Raw genomic sequence first — 15,959 nt, 5'->3', positions numbered from 1 at the left:
GAGAGAGGCTGTTCTCAGTAGTGACAGATGGCAGAACAAGGAGCAATGGTCTCAAGTTGTGGTGGGAGAGGTCCAGATTGGATATTAGGAAAAACTATTTTACTAGAAGGGTAGTGAAGCATTGGAATGGGTTACCTAGGGAAGTAGTGGAGTCTCCATCCCTAGAGGTATTTAAGTCTCTGCTTGACAAAGCCCTGGCCGGGTTGATTTAGATGGGATTGGTCCTGCCTAGAGCGGGGGGCTGGACTTGGTTCTATGATTCTATGATAAGGGGATGGTTGGATGAAATAACGGGATCTTGGTAACTAATTGACCATTCATTATCAGTTTGAAATAGGTCAATGGAGGGATGATAGGAGTTGCTATAGGGAACTTTCTGAGTGTCTGGCTGGTGAGTCTTGCCCACATGCTCAGGGTTTAGCTGATTGCCATTTTTGGGGTCGGGAAGGAATTTTCCTCCAGGGTAGATTGGCAGAGGCCCTGGAGGTTTTTCGCCTTCCTCTGTAGCATTGGGCACAGATCACAGCTGAAGGACTCTCTGCATGTTGGGTCCTTCAAAGTATTTGAATGCTTCAATATCTTTGATATAGGTGAGAGGATTATTCTAAGAGGGGTGGGTGAGATTCTGTGGCCTGCACTGTGCAGGGGGTCAGACTAGATGATCATAATGGTCCCTTCTGACCTTAAAGTCTATGAGTCTATGCACTGGGCACTGGACCTACCCCTGATATGGCTCTGCATCTAAAGTGTATTAGGAGCCAGGCAGGCAGGCAGCCCAGCTCATGTTGGGTTGGGGAGCTCACACCTCCCCCTTCCCCCAACAGGGGCTACCTGTGGACTATGGAATAATCAACTAACCGATAAAAATTCACGAGGATAATAGACCCTTCTATTAATCAATTATCAGAGGGGTAGCTGTGTTAGTCTGAATCTGCAAAAGCGGCGAGGAGTCCTGTGGCACCTTATAGACTAACCAAAGTGTTAGAGCATAAGCATTCATGGGCAAAGACCCACTTCGTGAGATGCATGTAGTGGAAATTTCCAGAGGCAGCTATAAATATGCAGGCCAGGATCAGACTGGAGATGATGAGGTGGATCCAATCAGGAGGACGAGGCCCACTTCTAGTAGCTGATCTGGAGGTGCGAATTCCAAGAGAGCAGAAGCTGCTTTTGTAGTTAGCAAGCCATTCCCAGTCTTTGTTTAATCCAGAGTTGATTGTTTAGCCACTTCTAGTAGCTGATTCTAGATCAGCTACTAGAAGTGGGCCTCATCCTCCTTGATTGGATCCACCTCTCATCTCCAGCCTGATCCTGGCCTGCATATTTATACCTGCCTCTGGAAATTTCCACTATGTGCATCTGACGAAGTGGGTCTTTGCCCACGAAAGCTCATGCTCCAACACTTCAGTTAGTCTATAAGGTGCCACAGGACTCCTCGCCGCTATTAATCGATGTTTAACATCCCTCTCCTGGGGCCAGAGCTGCGCTGCCCACTCCCCCCTCGTGCCAAGGGGCTCCTGCCAAAATGGCCACCCTCCCCTATCCCTGGGCTCTGTGGCCCAGCACTGTCCGTGGCCCAGTGCCGGAGCAGGGCGGTGCAGCCCGTAGTCTGAACCACACTTCATGCTTTGGGGCGCCCCGCAGCCCCCCTATGGGGCAGTGGAGAGGAAACCCCGGGACGGATTTGAATTGCTGCAACCAGCGGGCTGCCGAGCCAAGGCACCAAGGCGGAGGCTGCGGCCGGGCCAAGCACAGCAGCCGCGGGGCAGCTCCCTGCAGGGCTGCGATGGGGCGTGGCCCCCACGGTGCAGGCAGCGCTGCGGGCCCGGCTGCCCCGCCAGGCGGCGCTGAGTCCTAGGGGGCGCTAGGGTGCCGGCTAGCCCCGTGACATTGGGACGCGTCCTCCTCGGGCGGGAGGGGGCGGGCTGAGGGCGCAGTTTCCTGCGCGGGCGGGGCTCGCAGGGGGGGCGTGGCTTGGGCACTGACGTAGCCGCCTTCTGTGCCGCGGGGAAAGCCCCGCGAGGCTTGCCTCCTCTCGCGCGGTTTCGCCGGGCGCCTGCGCAGTGCGGGGCCCGCGGAGGAACGCCGGGGTCGCTGCGGCCTGGTCGCGCGTGCGAGGGAGCATCGCCAACATGAGCGGGACGTTGGCCAAGATCGCGGAGATCGAGGCTGAGGTAACCCGCTCCCCCCCCCCCCGACGGGCTGGGCGAGGCCGCGCGGGGTCCTGCGGGCGGGGGCGCGGGGGCAGCAGGGGCCGCCTCCGCGGCGGGCAGTAGCGAGCGCTGCGCTGTGCTGCTCCGCAGATGGCCCGCACGCAGAAGAACAAGGCCACGGCGCACCACCTGGGGCTGCTGAAGGCGCGGCTGGCCAAGCTGCGGCGGGAGCTCATCACCCCCAAAGGCGGCGGCGGCGGCGGCCCCGGAGAAGGTGGGTCCCCCCCCGCCGCGCCCGGTCCCGGATCGCTCCCCCCCCCCCCGCCGCGCCCGGTCCCGGATCGCTCCCCCCCCCCCCGCCGCGCCCGGTCCCGGATCGCTCCCCCCTCCCCCCCCCGCCGCGCCCGGTCCCGGATCGCTCCCCCCTCCCCCCCCCGCCGCGCCCGGTCCCGGATCGCTCCCCCCTCCCCCCCCCGCCGCGCCCGGTCCCGGATCGCTCCCCCCTCCCCCCCCGCCGCGCCCGGTCCCGGATCGCTCCCCCCTCCCCCCCCCGCCGCGCCCGGTCCCGGATCGCTCCCCCCTCCCCCCCCCCGCCGCGCCCGGTCCCGGATCGCTCCCCCCTCCCCCCCCCCCGCCGCGCCCGGTCCCGGATCGCTCCCCCCTCCCCCCCCCGCCGCGCCCGGTCCCGGATCGCTCCCCCCTCCCCCCCCCGCCGCGCCCGGTCCCGGATCGCTCCCCCCTCCCCCCCCCCCGCCGCGCCCGGTCCCGGATCGCTCCCCCCTCCCCCCCCCGCCGCGCCCGGTCCCGGATCGCTCCCCCCTCCCCCCCCCGCCGCGCCCGGTCCCGGATCGCTCCCCCCCCCGCCGCGCCCGGTCCCGGATCGCTCCCCCCTCCCCCCCCCGCCGCGCCCGGTCCCGGATCGCTCCCCCCTCCCCCCCCCGCCGCGCCCGGTCCCGGATCGCTCCCCCCTCCCCTCCCCCCGCCGCGCCCGGTCCCGGATCGCCCCCCTTCCCCTCCCCGCCGCGCCCGGTCCCGGATCGCTCCCCCCTCCCCTCCCCCCGCCGCGCCCGGTCCCGGATCGCCCCCCTTCCCCTCCCCGCCGCGCCCGGTCCCGGATCGCTCCCCCCTCCCCCCCCCGCCGCGCCCGGTTCCGACTGGCCCCCCCTTCCCCTCCCCGCTGCGTCCCGGTGGCTTCGCTGTTCCGTTGCCAGCTGGCACGTGCCATGGGCTGGCTTCAGAGGGCCGTGTTGTGACTACACGCGCTTGCCGTGGCACGGCCCTGGGGGGAGGGGCGGGGCATGTGGCCTCGCTGGCCGGGGGCGGCCTCACACTGGCGGCGACGAGCGAGTGTGTCCGGGTCTGCAACCCACCCTGAAGCACTTGTCCGTGGCCCTTCGTGGAGGGAGACGCTCACACACACGGGAGGAGTCCTGCAGCACCGCAGCGACTCCCCAAGCGCCGGGGTGGAGTGCTTTCGGCAGGAGAAGGAGGCTGCCCCACCAAAGCTCCTGACACCAGCTGTTTCGTGAGTCTCTGAGGTGCTGCGGGGCTGTTCCTTGTTTTGTAAGTTTTTGTCCAGTTACAGACTAACTCAGCTGCACTCCTCTGACACTTTTATTCAGGGAGGGGTTAGGGCAGTGGCAGCCTTTGTAAGCACAAGATCACTTTTTGTATCTAAGTCAGCAAATGGTCTGGTAGCACTTTATAGACTAACAAAATGTGTAGATGGAATCATGAGCTTTCATGGGCACAGCCCACTTCTTCAGATGACTGGAGTTCAGATTAGAGGACAAGGAAACTCGAAATAGCCAAATTTGTCCTACCTCCTACCCCACCCCTTCTTCAAGGCCCTGCCTTGCTCATCTGTGGATACTGGGTACAAATGTGGAGGGAAGATGACATCCTGGCATCAGTTCTCCCCTCTTCTGCTTCCCTGCACAGCCAGCAGGAGGCTCTTGGGGGCAGCTCTAAGGGGGAGGGCAGGAGCAGAATGGCAGTGGGGAGAGGGGCAACTGAAGTGCTGCACTTGGTAGTCTCTTGGCCAAACCAGTAAGATCACCGCCATACGCGCCAAGATCTACCAATAGATCCTGATCTACTGGTTGGTGACCCCTGGGTTAGGGAAATTGCTGCGTTTGCAGAAACTGGGGTGGTGGCAGTTAATGAAGCACCTTGCTGGACTGCCTCATTTTTAAATGGGAAAGTGTAGCCCACCTCAGATACATTGCTCAGAATCAGTACTCTGACCTTCTTCTGAATAGCCTGCCAGTCCTGTTTTCTGCTGTGCCTCTCTCTCCCCTGCCTCCTGCAGAGACCATGCTGAGGGGAACTGGCTTTTAAGCTGGCTTCCACCAGCTGCTGTTCCTTCCCCCTCATCTTTCTGCCTCTCTCTGATAGAGAGATCAAGGGAGTGAGGGAAGCAACTAGTTGCATCACTGGTTAATAATCCTATATCTGCTTATCTGATTATTGACTAGTCTCTTACATCCATAATATGAATGGGTCTCCTCTCCAAAAACTAGACATTCTTTGAATTTGCTTTTTGTTAATTTCTCTATTGACAGAAATAAGTATAAAAATGTTCCTGGGGATGACAGAGTGGTTGTCATCATGTCACTCTGCATCTCTCTCCCCTACTTCCTCCCGGCCCCGGTTCCCCCTCTGGCAGCTCCTTAGGGTGCACTTTGAGCTCCCTGCTGGCCCTTGGCTCCACTGCAGGAGGGTCAGGAAGCAGCAGAGGTGGCAGCCACCCCTGGCCCCACTTATATTTTTGGGTCCGGGGCCTCGAGGCAAACCACTGCTGCCATCTTCCTTGGGCCAGGAGCTTGAGCCGCCACCTCCCTCATCTGCCTAGTGCTCCAGTGTTATTCTCCCCCTTTCCCTTCCAGTGCAAAATTAGAGCCTCAGCACAGCTGGCTGCCTGCAGGAGGAAAGGGGAGGAGAATGCACTGAAGGTTGGGGTTAAGCCTTGGGGTGTTCTTCCCTCCCCAGAAAGCAGGCACTAGTGCTCTAATCTTGTGAGGGGGCCCATGAAGCTGGAGCACCAGATGGGTGTCAGCCCGAGGGAAGTGGCAGTGACTTCCCCATTTGTGCAGCAGGGAAAGCCTCTAATGCCTGGGAGCGGCTGTGGCATGAAAAGAAGCAAGTGCCTCCACAGCCCCTTGTACACAGACCCTGCATTCCCAGTGCCTGATGCACTCTTCCCCCCTACTGCTGCCCCAGACTGCTCCTGTCCCTTCCCCTCCCTGACTAGATACCCTACCCTCAGCTTTCTCCTGCCCTTGTGTTGGCTCCTGACCCATCTACCTGGCCAGACACCCTGCCCCCAGCCTGCTACTGCATCCTCCCCTGCTCCCCCCCCTCTGGCCAGACACCCTGCACCCAGTCTGATCCTAACCCTTCCCCCTCAGCCAGCACCCTGCTCATTTGGGGCCCAACCCCCCTCTGGCCATGTTCCTGGGCCTGATCCTTGGACAGGCCTCGCGGTCCAGCCCCTATCTGGCTGCAGGAAGGACTGGTGGCAGCCTCCCTCCTGCTGCGGCATGAGTAGGAGGAGAGGTCATGATCCAGCTGCAGTGGAAAATGGGGGGTTGGTGAATGTAGTGAGCAGGGGGCACAGTGCCCTAGTTATTATTATTAACACTTATTTTTATTATGTTGTAGGTTTTGATGTTGCGAAGACTGGTGATGCTCGAATTGGGTTTGTGGGTTTTCCCTCAGTGGGAAAATCTACTCTGCTGAGTAACCTTGCTGGTGTGTATTCTGAAGTTGCAGCATATGAGTTCACCACACTGACTACTGTGCCAGGAGTCATTCGATATAAAGGAGCAAAGATACAGGTGAGACCCTTTTTCTAAAACGAGGTGTGTATAAGTTGGCTTTGACACTAGCTGAACTATCTAAACTATTGTTAAATTAGAGGTAAAGTAGTATGTGGGAATGTTTTGTGGAGCTACTTCTAAACATCTTTTACTGAGTTTTAACTTTAAACATTTGTCAGTACTGCCCATGGTGCTTCAGTGGGAAAGTTCTACAGCTGGGGAGTTTTTCCACAATTCATTTAATACAACTCTCCATACTTCATTTCATCAATACAAAATTGGAATTAAATTTTGGATGTTGTGGATAATCAGCTGAATAGGAGCTTCAGTTGGGATGCTGTATCCAAAAGGGCTAATATGATTGTCAGATGGATAAATGGGAAATGTCAAGTAGGGGTATAGAGAGGTTTTTTTACCTCTGTGATTGGCACTGGTGCAACTGCTTCTGTAATTTTGCATTCAGCTCTGTTGCCCATAGTAGGGATGTGAATGTGTAGCCAGCTATACAATTAACTGGAAAGCCTAGGCTTATCGGTTAATCTTGTTGATTACATGCATTCCCCCCTTCTTGTTTCTTCTGATACAGAGTGTGGGGATGGGGATAGACTGGAGCCAATACATGTGAGGAACCAGCTTTCAAGCCAGCTCTCTACTGTATCAGAGGCAGCAATGTAGGGCAGCAGGCAGCTGATCCACAAGGGGAGCTGGTTTTGAAACTGTCTTTGTTTGCGTACTGATTCTGCTTGCCATCCTGCATTGCTGTCTCTTCTACCCTGTACTGCTGCCTCTGTGGCAGGGAGCTCCCTGGGAGTGGGGTCAGGAGTGCACTGGCTTTGCTGCTGGGCCTGCTCCTGGGGACTCTTGAATAGTCATGCAACTGCTAAGAATTCATGCAGTTACAGAACTATTTGTTTGCACAATATCTAACATACTTAGGCTACAATTTAGCAAAGATGTTGATTAATTGAGGGTTTAGAGAAGAGCTATGAGAATGAATAAAGAATTAAAAAACATTGAATAGTGTTAGACTCAAAGAACTCAAAAGAAGGCTATGGGGTGACATGATTAGTGAGTAAGTATCAGAGGGATAGCCATGTTAGTATGTATTTGCCCACAAAAGGTTATGCCCAAATAAATCCCTTAGTCTTAAAGATGCCACAGGACTCCTCATTGTTTTTTGCAATGATTTAGTACCTACATGAACAAATTCTGAGACAATTTTTTTCTGTCATCTTCTATTGAGATCCCCAATAGATTCAATTAACTTTAGAAGTGGGATGAGGTCTTGTTCCTTTGTGGCAAGGGAGGCATACATAATGGATTTCCTTCTTCTCTAAACACACAGCTTCTTGATCTCCCGGGAATTATTGAGGGAGCTAAAGATGGGAAAGGCAGAGGTCGGCAGGTCATTGCAGGTGAGTGGCATAGGGCTGGAAGAAGCAGTCTGTCACCAATATAGCCATTATCATTTCTGCTGGAGAAGCACCAGTTTGAGTTTGCTTTCTGGGCTTGGGAAATCCTGTATTTCTAATGCCTTGAAAGTATTCGTTTCTTTTATAGTGAAGTGAGTTATTTAATCCATAGACAAAGGGGGGAAGTGGTTGTGTTCCACTTGAATGGCTAGATTGCCTGAAGATTGGGCAGACCCTAATACTGAGATGTTTTGTATCTGCCCTGAAGCACTATGTTTCAGATTCAGGCCCAATTTCACATTAAACAAAACTTTAAATTTCTCTCTCACTTATTTCCTATGCCTTTTTTGAGGTGTTGAAATGTAGACATCAGGACTATTTCATCGATTTGATTCTTTAGGTTAGAGTCTAACATCTGCATTAGGTGATATTATTTTACTAAACTTAATCTGGCAGCACAAAACCCAATAGGTTATTGACCAAGAAAATCTAGTGATGTTTTAAAAAACGTGACATGACTTACTCCTCATTGGCAGGGCTCGCTGAACTGTGGCGAGCCCCGCTCACCAGCCGTGCTGTCCAGCGATCTGTGCATGCGCAAATCGTTCTGCGCATATGCAGATCGCCCGAACCCGGCTCTTCCGGGTTGCAATCTACTCGCCCGTGGCAAGGAGATTACATTATTTGTTGAGCTCTGCTCATTGGTTCTCATGGGTCTCACTGTCTTCATCAGAAGACACGTGCCTCTTAAATTCAGCCATGCAGTAACTTACTGCTCTCTCCACATGCCAGGCTAATGGCAGTGAAGAAAAAATCATTGTGTTAAAGTGGGATACTGGAATTAACTGCCGCCCACATTGCTTCTCCAACTGCCGTATTGAGGTGAAAAGATTAGTTCTGAAGCCATTCAGTCATTGACCTCTGTTTGCTATCCAGGATATTAGGTAGGAAGGTTTAAGTTCAAGCTAGATGAGCTAACTGGCCTTTTTACCTTTAATGGCTTTTACATAAGAATGGCCAGACTGGGTCAGACCAAAGGCCCATCCAGCCCAGTGTCCTGTCTGCCCGCAGTGGCCAATGCCAGATGCCCCAGAGGGAGGGAACACAACAGGGAATCCTCATGTGATCCCTCCCCTGTCACCTACCTCCAGAAACTTTTATATAATGAAAACATCATGATATAGACTAAGACTAGAAATTTTGCTCTTTTAGGCCTCCGAACGAACTTTAAGTGGTAACTAAATTGCAGTTGCTACCAACTTAAATAGGATTCAACCAACTGATGGTATCGCATCTTGTCACCAGTTTTGATGGATATTTTTGTTTTTCTAGAAGTATTGTACTTTTTAAAAAAGGTCTGGGAATTAACCCACTGGAGGAACTTTGTTTTCTGATCCTCAGTTGCTCGAACTTGTAACCTCATTCTGATTGTTCTGGATGTACTAAAACCACTGGGACACAAAAAGATAATTGAGAATGAACTGGAGGGCTTTGGAATACGGCTGAATAGCAAGCCCCCAAATATTGGTTATAAGAAGAAAGATAAAGGCGGCATCAACCTCACAGCCACAGTAAGTATGAAAATTACAACAGGCTGTTATGATGGGGGATTCAGAGGGCTGCTTAATTCTAGAAGGATGCTGTCTCCATAAATGGAGAAACTGGTTACACTGGTTCAGTGCTTAGGAAAGAGTTCCTTCTCCATCTGGGATACTCATGCTTGCAGCAGTGACCTTCTGGAGGCAATACTTGCAGTAACTAAGTGAAGTCCAGCCTCTGAAAACATCTTACTAGAGCCCTTAATGGGACAAATGGGATCAGTAAGGCAATACTATGAATTGAGATTTCTCTCCACTGTCCCCAAGCCATCTATGCCAAAAATATCAGTTCCAGCAATTTGCAGTATATTAATTATTTCTTGACTGTGTGCAGTTAGGTGATTATATTTAGTCAGTTATTACGTTCAGTGATACTAACTCCTCCAATCTCTAACGTTATCTATGTGTACAGTGTCCGCAGAGTGAACTAGATGCGGAAACAGTGAAGAGTATCTTAGCAGAATATAAAATTCACAATGCTGATGTCACACTGCGTAGCGATGCCACTGCTGATGACCTAATTGATGTTGTTGAAGGAAACAGGTACTGTCTTCATTTATAAACACTCCCTTCCACCCCAATTCTACAGAGTCTGATTCCAATACAAGCCAGCTTACTGCTGCAGTTTTTCCCCATTCCTTGTTTCTTACTCACTCTTGGATGTTTTTTCCTCACAAGGACAGTAGAATGGAGTAATTTTGGATGTTGCTGACATCCCCATATCTCGTGTCCTTCTCTTTGCAGAGTTTATATTCCATGTATCTATGTGCTGAATAAAATTGACCAGATTTCCATTGAAGAACTGGATATCATTTACAAGGTGCCACACTGTGTACCAATCTCTGCTCACCACCGGTGGAATTTTGATGACCTATTGGAAAGAATCTGGGACTACCTGAGGCTGGTGCGAATGTGAGTCCTAGTGACTAATGATGTTCTGTGTAGTTAGGTAAAGTTTTATACCTAAATAGCCTCTTGGAAGCTGTTTCCCCAGCTGGGAGTTGAGTTGCCTTACTGCCTGGTAGGAGGGTGAAAGAATAACTTAATATCAGAGGTCTCCCACCAGTCACAATTTTTCAAGATGTGACTTAGGATGTTGTGGAAACAAGACTCTGTTGTGGAGATACTGCTGTGTTAAAAGAATATTGGGGGTGGAGAAGGAGGTGCTGGGGTTTGTTGTTGGTTGATTGGTCATTCTGTATTGCAGCTACACCAAACCTAAAGGACAGTTACCAGACTACACTTCTCCTGTGGTGCTTCCTGACTCCAGGACCACAGTGGAGGATTTTTGTATGAAAATTCACAAAAATCTCATTAAAGAATTTAAATAGTAAGTATTTTCTGCAGAAGGTTATTACTATATACTAGAAACTCAATAACACCTTAAATTCCCCTGCATCCTCTTTCCAATGGTGTATATTGTGGCCCAAGTTGTTATTTTCCCCGGTATATTTCTAACTTGGAGGAATTGTAGGAGTTGAAGTTCCAGCCTGGATACAAAACAGTTCTGTTCCAATCTTCTGTCTGTACAAATGACTATTTTTCATTACTTAATAGTAGCTGTGAATTAATTTGCTTTCTGCTTTTCTTGTGTACTTCTATTTTGTAGTTGAGACAGATTGCTTGAGCAGGTACTTGTGTGTGGTGGGGACAGAAAGCTATGTGTTTATAAAGCTACCTTTTGTACATACAGAATACCATCTGCTTGTTGCTGTAAGCAGGGTGCTATATTGTACTTGCATGTCTTGTAAGCTGTTTTTATTAATTTTTCCTTTAGCGCGCTGGTCTGGGGATCATCTGTTAAACACAATCCGCAAAAAGTTGGCAAAGATCACACGCTTGAGGATGAAGATGTCATTCAGATTGTGAAGAAATAAAATTGTTCTTGCTGACTTGCTTGATGGCTGATGTTTGTCAATGTGATTTTCTTTCCTTAGCTGTGAGTGCTGAAGATGAGTCCTTTATTGAGAAAATTACTTTGATAGTTGCTTGCTTTCTTATGATGGAGGCATGTTTCATTACTGTAAGATAGTATCATAAGCCTGACAAAACTCTGGAAAGTTTCTCTTTTATGGGGACATGAGGTGAAAGTATTGGGTGCTTGCATGTTTCACAAGGGTAAAAGATGAAAAATAAAGTTTTGCAGTGGTTCACTACAGTGTGTATGCTTTTCAGCAGGAAGAAGGAAATAAGAGAAAATAATTCTTTTTCATTGCAGTGCTGAGTTAAATATAAGCCCTCCTTTCAGAGTAGGAAGACCTGGTTCTACTAGTTTTCAGAACAAATGTTTAAATATTTAAGGCTTGAGGCTGTGCAGCTCTGGTTAATAACTAATTCCTTAGTGTTGCCTGGAGCTTAATGCTGCAGCTCAGTGATAACAGGAGATTGAGGGATGCTACCTCATACTCGCTCATTAAATATTATGCCATGTGGCAGGGACAAACCTACACTTCAGTTTCTTTTGTCAGTTTGAGTTTACTTTTCTAGGTATTCTTCAGTGATCACTTGCTACCTGAGCAGCATTTAACAGGATGAGCTTTGTCTTTAGTTTTTGAGAGGATGGGGTTAAATGGGTAACTTTGGATTATGTGATACAAGGCTTCTCTTGTTTCTCCTTTCAACTAAATTCTGCAATTTGACCCATTACCAATTTTAACATTAAGATCTAAAGCACGAATAGTGCAGAAGTGATAGTAGCAATGTGTAGTCCTCCTGAATGTAACTAAATGACAGAAGATAGGTAGGGAAAATTCTGTATACCTTACTGAAGCACTGTATTAAATCTACCACAACAACAAAAAAAAAATTAAAAAAAAAACCTATTTAAGTGCATTTTTTAATAAAACTTTTATAGCATAACTACTCCCATTTTTAAGTAAGCTTTCTTGCTAAATAAGCCTCCATTTGAGAGCTTGGCATTGGAAAAGGTTCATGAAAGAGCAACAAAAATAATTGGGGGTTTGGAACAGGTCCCCTATGAAGAGAGAATAAAAAGACTGGGACTCCTCAGTGTAGGAGACTAAGGGAGCATAATAGAAATCTACACAGTAATTCCTCATTTAACATGTGCCTGCTTAACACTTTTTTGATAGCATGATTTTTTTTTTAGGGAATATTTTTTGAATTACATGACTGTCCCCAGAATAACACGATTTCCCCAGCTGGCCCATTGCTGGCAGCTGTGTGGGGCTTCCCCCACCTCCCTGCAAAGCGGTGGAGGGTTTGCTCCTCGCCGCACCATTCCCTGGTGATTCCCCCCTCACCAGATGCAGTGTGGGTCCCTGCAGACCCATGTTAGGGGCATACTCCCAACCCAATCCTCCCCTCTCATCCCATTCCCTTCCCCAGAGCCAAACACCTCCCCTCCCTGCTGTAACCCAGTCCCTTTGGACCCCCAACCTTGTGTCCCTGTCCAACAGACACCACTGCTTGAAATTGATCCTGTATAACTTAACATGATCATTTTCTAAAACATATTGATAGTGTTAAATGAGGAATTACTGTACAATCATGACTGATATAGAGAAAGGAAAAGTTATTTACTTGTTCCCATAAGAACTAGAGTTCACCAAATTAAGTTAATAGGCTTAAAAACAAAAGGAAGTTTTTCTTTACACAGCAGTGAGCCAACCTGTGGAACTGCTTGCCAGAGGAGGTTGTGAAGACCAGGCCTTTATCTAGTGGGTTTTTTTGGAACCCTGTTAAATTCATGGAGGTGAGGTCCATCAGTACTTATTAGTCGGAATGGCGTCCCCAGTTAGCCTTTTTATCAGGGGCTAGGAATGAATGATAGGAGAGGTATCACTTGATTATCTGTTTCTGCTCATTCTCTCTGGGGCATCTGGTATTGGCCACTGTCAGAAGGCAGGATATGGGGCTAGCTGGACCTTTGGTCTGACTTAGTATGGCTATTCTTATGTACAGGATGACCACCAGGCAGTCAAATGACAGGAAGAAGTTAGTTACTGCATTACATCTTACAAGCTGGGGTTCTGATTTACAGTTAGTGCTGTAGTAAGACAATCTCTTATTGCTGCTATATAAATCCATAGTGTACCCACATCCTGAATACTGTGCACAGATGTCACTTCATCTAAAATAAGATCTTAGAAGTGGAAGAAGTTTAGAAAAAGGGTAACAAATTAAGGGTATGGAATGGCTACCATGAGAGATTAATAAGACGGGCTTTTCAGCTTGAGAAAGGAGATAACTAAGGGGAGAGAATGATAGACGTCTATAGAGTAACCGATGTGGAGAAAGTGAATAAAGAGGTAGATGAGGCTTTTTTTAAACAACTAATAAAATCGTCCAAAGCATAAGATTTGGTGGTGATGGACTTCAACTATCCAAACTAACAGCACGGCACACACTATCCAATAAGCTCTTGAACTGCATTGAAGACAACTTTTTATTTAAGAAGGTTGAAAAAGCTACTGTGGGGGAAGCTGTTCTAGATTTGATTTTAACAAATAGGAATTGATTGAGAATTTGAAAGTAGAAAGCATCTTGGGTAAAAGTGATCATGAAATCATAGAGTTCATGATTCTAAGGAATGGTAGAAGGGAGAACAGCAAAATAGAGACAATGGTTTTCAGAAAGGCAGATTTTGGTAAGCTCAGAGAACTAGTCTTGCTTCCCATGGGGGGGGGGGGGAGAACAACTGAAGAGAGTTGGCAGTTTTCCAAAGGAATATTAAGGGCCTGAAAGCAAGCTATTCCACTGTGTAGGATAGAAAGTATGGCAAAAGACCACCGTGGCTTAACCAGGTGATCTAAAAATCCAAAAAAGTAATGAAAAGTGGAAAGTAGGATAAATTATAAAGGATGAATATAAGCAAACAATACTGGTCTTCAGGGGCAAGATTAGAAAGGCAAAGACAAATGAGCTCAAACTAGCTACAGACAAAAGGAAACAAGATGACATTCTATAAATATTAGAAGTCAGAGGAAGACCAAGGACAGGGTAGGCCCCTTGCTGAGTGAGAAACAGTAACAGGAAACTTGGAAATGGTAGAGATGCTTAATGACTTCTTTGTTTTGGTCTTCACCAAGAAGTCTGATGTAGGAATGCCTAACAGTGAATGCTAGTGAGAATAGGGTAGTTTTAGAAGACAAAGTTAAAAATGACGTAGAAAAGTTAGATGTCTGCAAGTCGCCAGGGCCTGATGAAATGCATTCTAGAATACTCAAGCTGATAACTAAAGGCTCAGATACCTCCTCTATCATCTTTGAAATATCATGGAAGATGAGAGATTCCAGAGACTGGAAAAGGGCAAATATAGTGCCCAGATATAAAAGGGAAATAACCCAGGAAATGAGACCCCAGTCAGTTTAACTTCTGTTCCAGGAAACATAATGGAGCAAGTAATTAAAAAATTCCTCTGCAAATACCTGGAAGATAAGGTGATAGGTAACATCCAGCATGGATTTGTAAACAAATTATTTCAAACCAATCTGATAGCTTTCTTTGATCGGATAACCAGTTGTGGGGAGAAGGGAGAAGTTGAGAACGTGGTATACCTAAGCTTTAGGTAAGGCATTGGATATGGTCTTGCATGATCTTATCAATAAGCTAGGCCAGCAGTTCTCAAACTTTTTGGGCTCCCGAACCCTTTACATGCATAAAAATTTATGAGGAGCCCCAGTGGTCCACTGATTGTATGTTGTATGTGTTGTGCCTGTCAATGTTTCCAGTTTGTCAACCTCCTGGAGATGTCTCTCAGAGCCCTGGGGTAGGGTTCAGCAGAGGTCTGTTTTGGAACTAGTTCTGTTCAGTATCTTCATCAACAATTTAAATATTGGCATAGAGAGTATGCTTATGTTGGCAGATGATACCAAGCTGGGAGGGGTGGCAAGTGCTTTGGAGGAGAGGGTCAATTCAAAATGATCTGGACAAACTAGAGAATGGTCTGAGGTAAACAGGATGAAGTTTGAGGACCAATGCAAAGTGCTCCACTTAGGAACAATTGGTTTCACATACACAGAATGGGAAGTGACTGTCTAGGAAGTATTGAAGAAAGGAATCTAGGGGTTATAGTGGACCACAAGGTAAATGTGAGTCAGTCTGATGCCACTGCAAAAAAACCCAAAAAACCCTCAATGCATCCCAGAATCATAACAGGAGTGTTGTAAGCAAGACACAAGTCATTCTTTCATGCTACTCTGTGCTGATTAGGCCTCAATTGTGTCCACTTCTGGGTACCCACATTTCAAGAAATATGGAAAAATTGGAGAAGGTTGAGGAGAGCAATGAGAATGATTAAAGATCTAGAGAATGTGACCTATGAGGGAAGACTGAAAGAATTGGGCTTTAGTTTAGAAAAGAGAAGACAGAGGGGACATGATAGTGGTTTTCAGGTATCTAAAAGCGTCACGAGAAGGGAGAAAGATTGTTCTCCTTGGCCTCTGAGGCTAGGACAAGCAGAAATAGGCTTAAACTGCAGCAAGAGAGGTTTAGGTTGGACATTAGGAAAAAACTTCTTCACTGTCAAGGATGTTAAACACTGGAATAAGTTGCCTACAGATGTTGTGAAATCGCCATCTCTGGAGATATTTAAGAGCAGGTTAGACAGACAGTGATAGTCTAGACAAGGGCTACTCAACTTAAGACACTTTTGGGCCACAATGATAATCACAGCACATGCTGAGGGCTGCAACTTAAGTGTTGTTGCATACACATGCAACTAGCTTCTTTCACAGACAGGCATGAATACAAAGATTAAAGGAAAGACTACACAACTGTCAGTTCTGCAGATATTAATAAAAGGCAATATTCACCCTATTTCTACCCATAAGACAGCACTTTAATGAGCAATGACAGTTCAGGAATTTTAACTACTAGAAATGAACAACAGAAGACCATTATATTGACTACTTTTGTTTTGGCTCCCACCTATGGGCAGCTCGTTGAGCCCTGCATAAACCCAAATTGCCTCCCAGGCTGCAAACAGATGTACTGTGGGCCACATGCAACCTA

The 15,959-nt window shown here is 48.3% G+C and overlaps 1 protein-coding gene across 1 annotated transcript; it reads left to right on the top strand.

Annotated features, from left to right (window-relative positions):
• Positions 1-2,015: 2,015 nt before the first annotated feature.
• Positions 2,016-11,137, top strand: DRG1 (developmentally regulated GTP binding protein 1). The gene is made up of 9 exons (XM_075898042.2): positions 2,016-2,174; positions 2,304-2,427; positions 5,817-5,992; positions 7,320-7,389; positions 8,788-8,957; positions 9,397-9,527; positions 9,729-9,896; positions 10,192-10,314; positions 10,762-11,137. The coding sequence occupies exons 1-9, from the start codon at positions 2,133-2,135 to the stop codon at positions 10,859-10,861; spliced, it is 1,104 nt and encodes a 367-aa protein (XP_075754157.1). The 5' UTR covers positions 2,016-2,132; the 3' UTR covers positions 10,862-11,137.
• The last annotated feature ends 4,822 nt before the right edge of the window (positions 11,138-15,959 follow it).

The sequence above is a fragment of the Pelodiscus sinensis genome, chromosome Z (genome assembly GCF_052426305.1).
Source record: "Pelodiscus sinensis isolate ZL-2025 chromosome Z, ASM5242630v1, whole genome shotgun sequence".
NCBI classification, from domain to species: domain Eukaryota; kingdom Metazoa; phylum Chordata; order Testudines; family Trionychidae; genus Pelodiscus; species Pelodiscus sinensis.
This window is presented reverse-complemented; position numbering and strand designations above follow the sequence as displayed.

Bases quoted from the DNA above. Each gene is read 5' to 3' on its own strand.
- DRG1 (XM_075898042.2), top strand. From the start codon at position 2,133: ATGAGCGGGACGTTGGCCAAGATCGCGGAGATCGAGGCTGAG. The intron at 2,175-2,303 runs GTAACCCGCTCC...GCTGCTCCGCAG, and splicing joins TCGCGGAGATCGAGGCTGAG to ATGGCCCGCACGCAGAAGAA. The intron at 9,897-10,191 runs GTGAGTCCTAGT...TCTGTATTGCAG, and splicing joins TACCTGAGGCTGGTGCGAAT to CTACACCAAACCTAAAGGAC.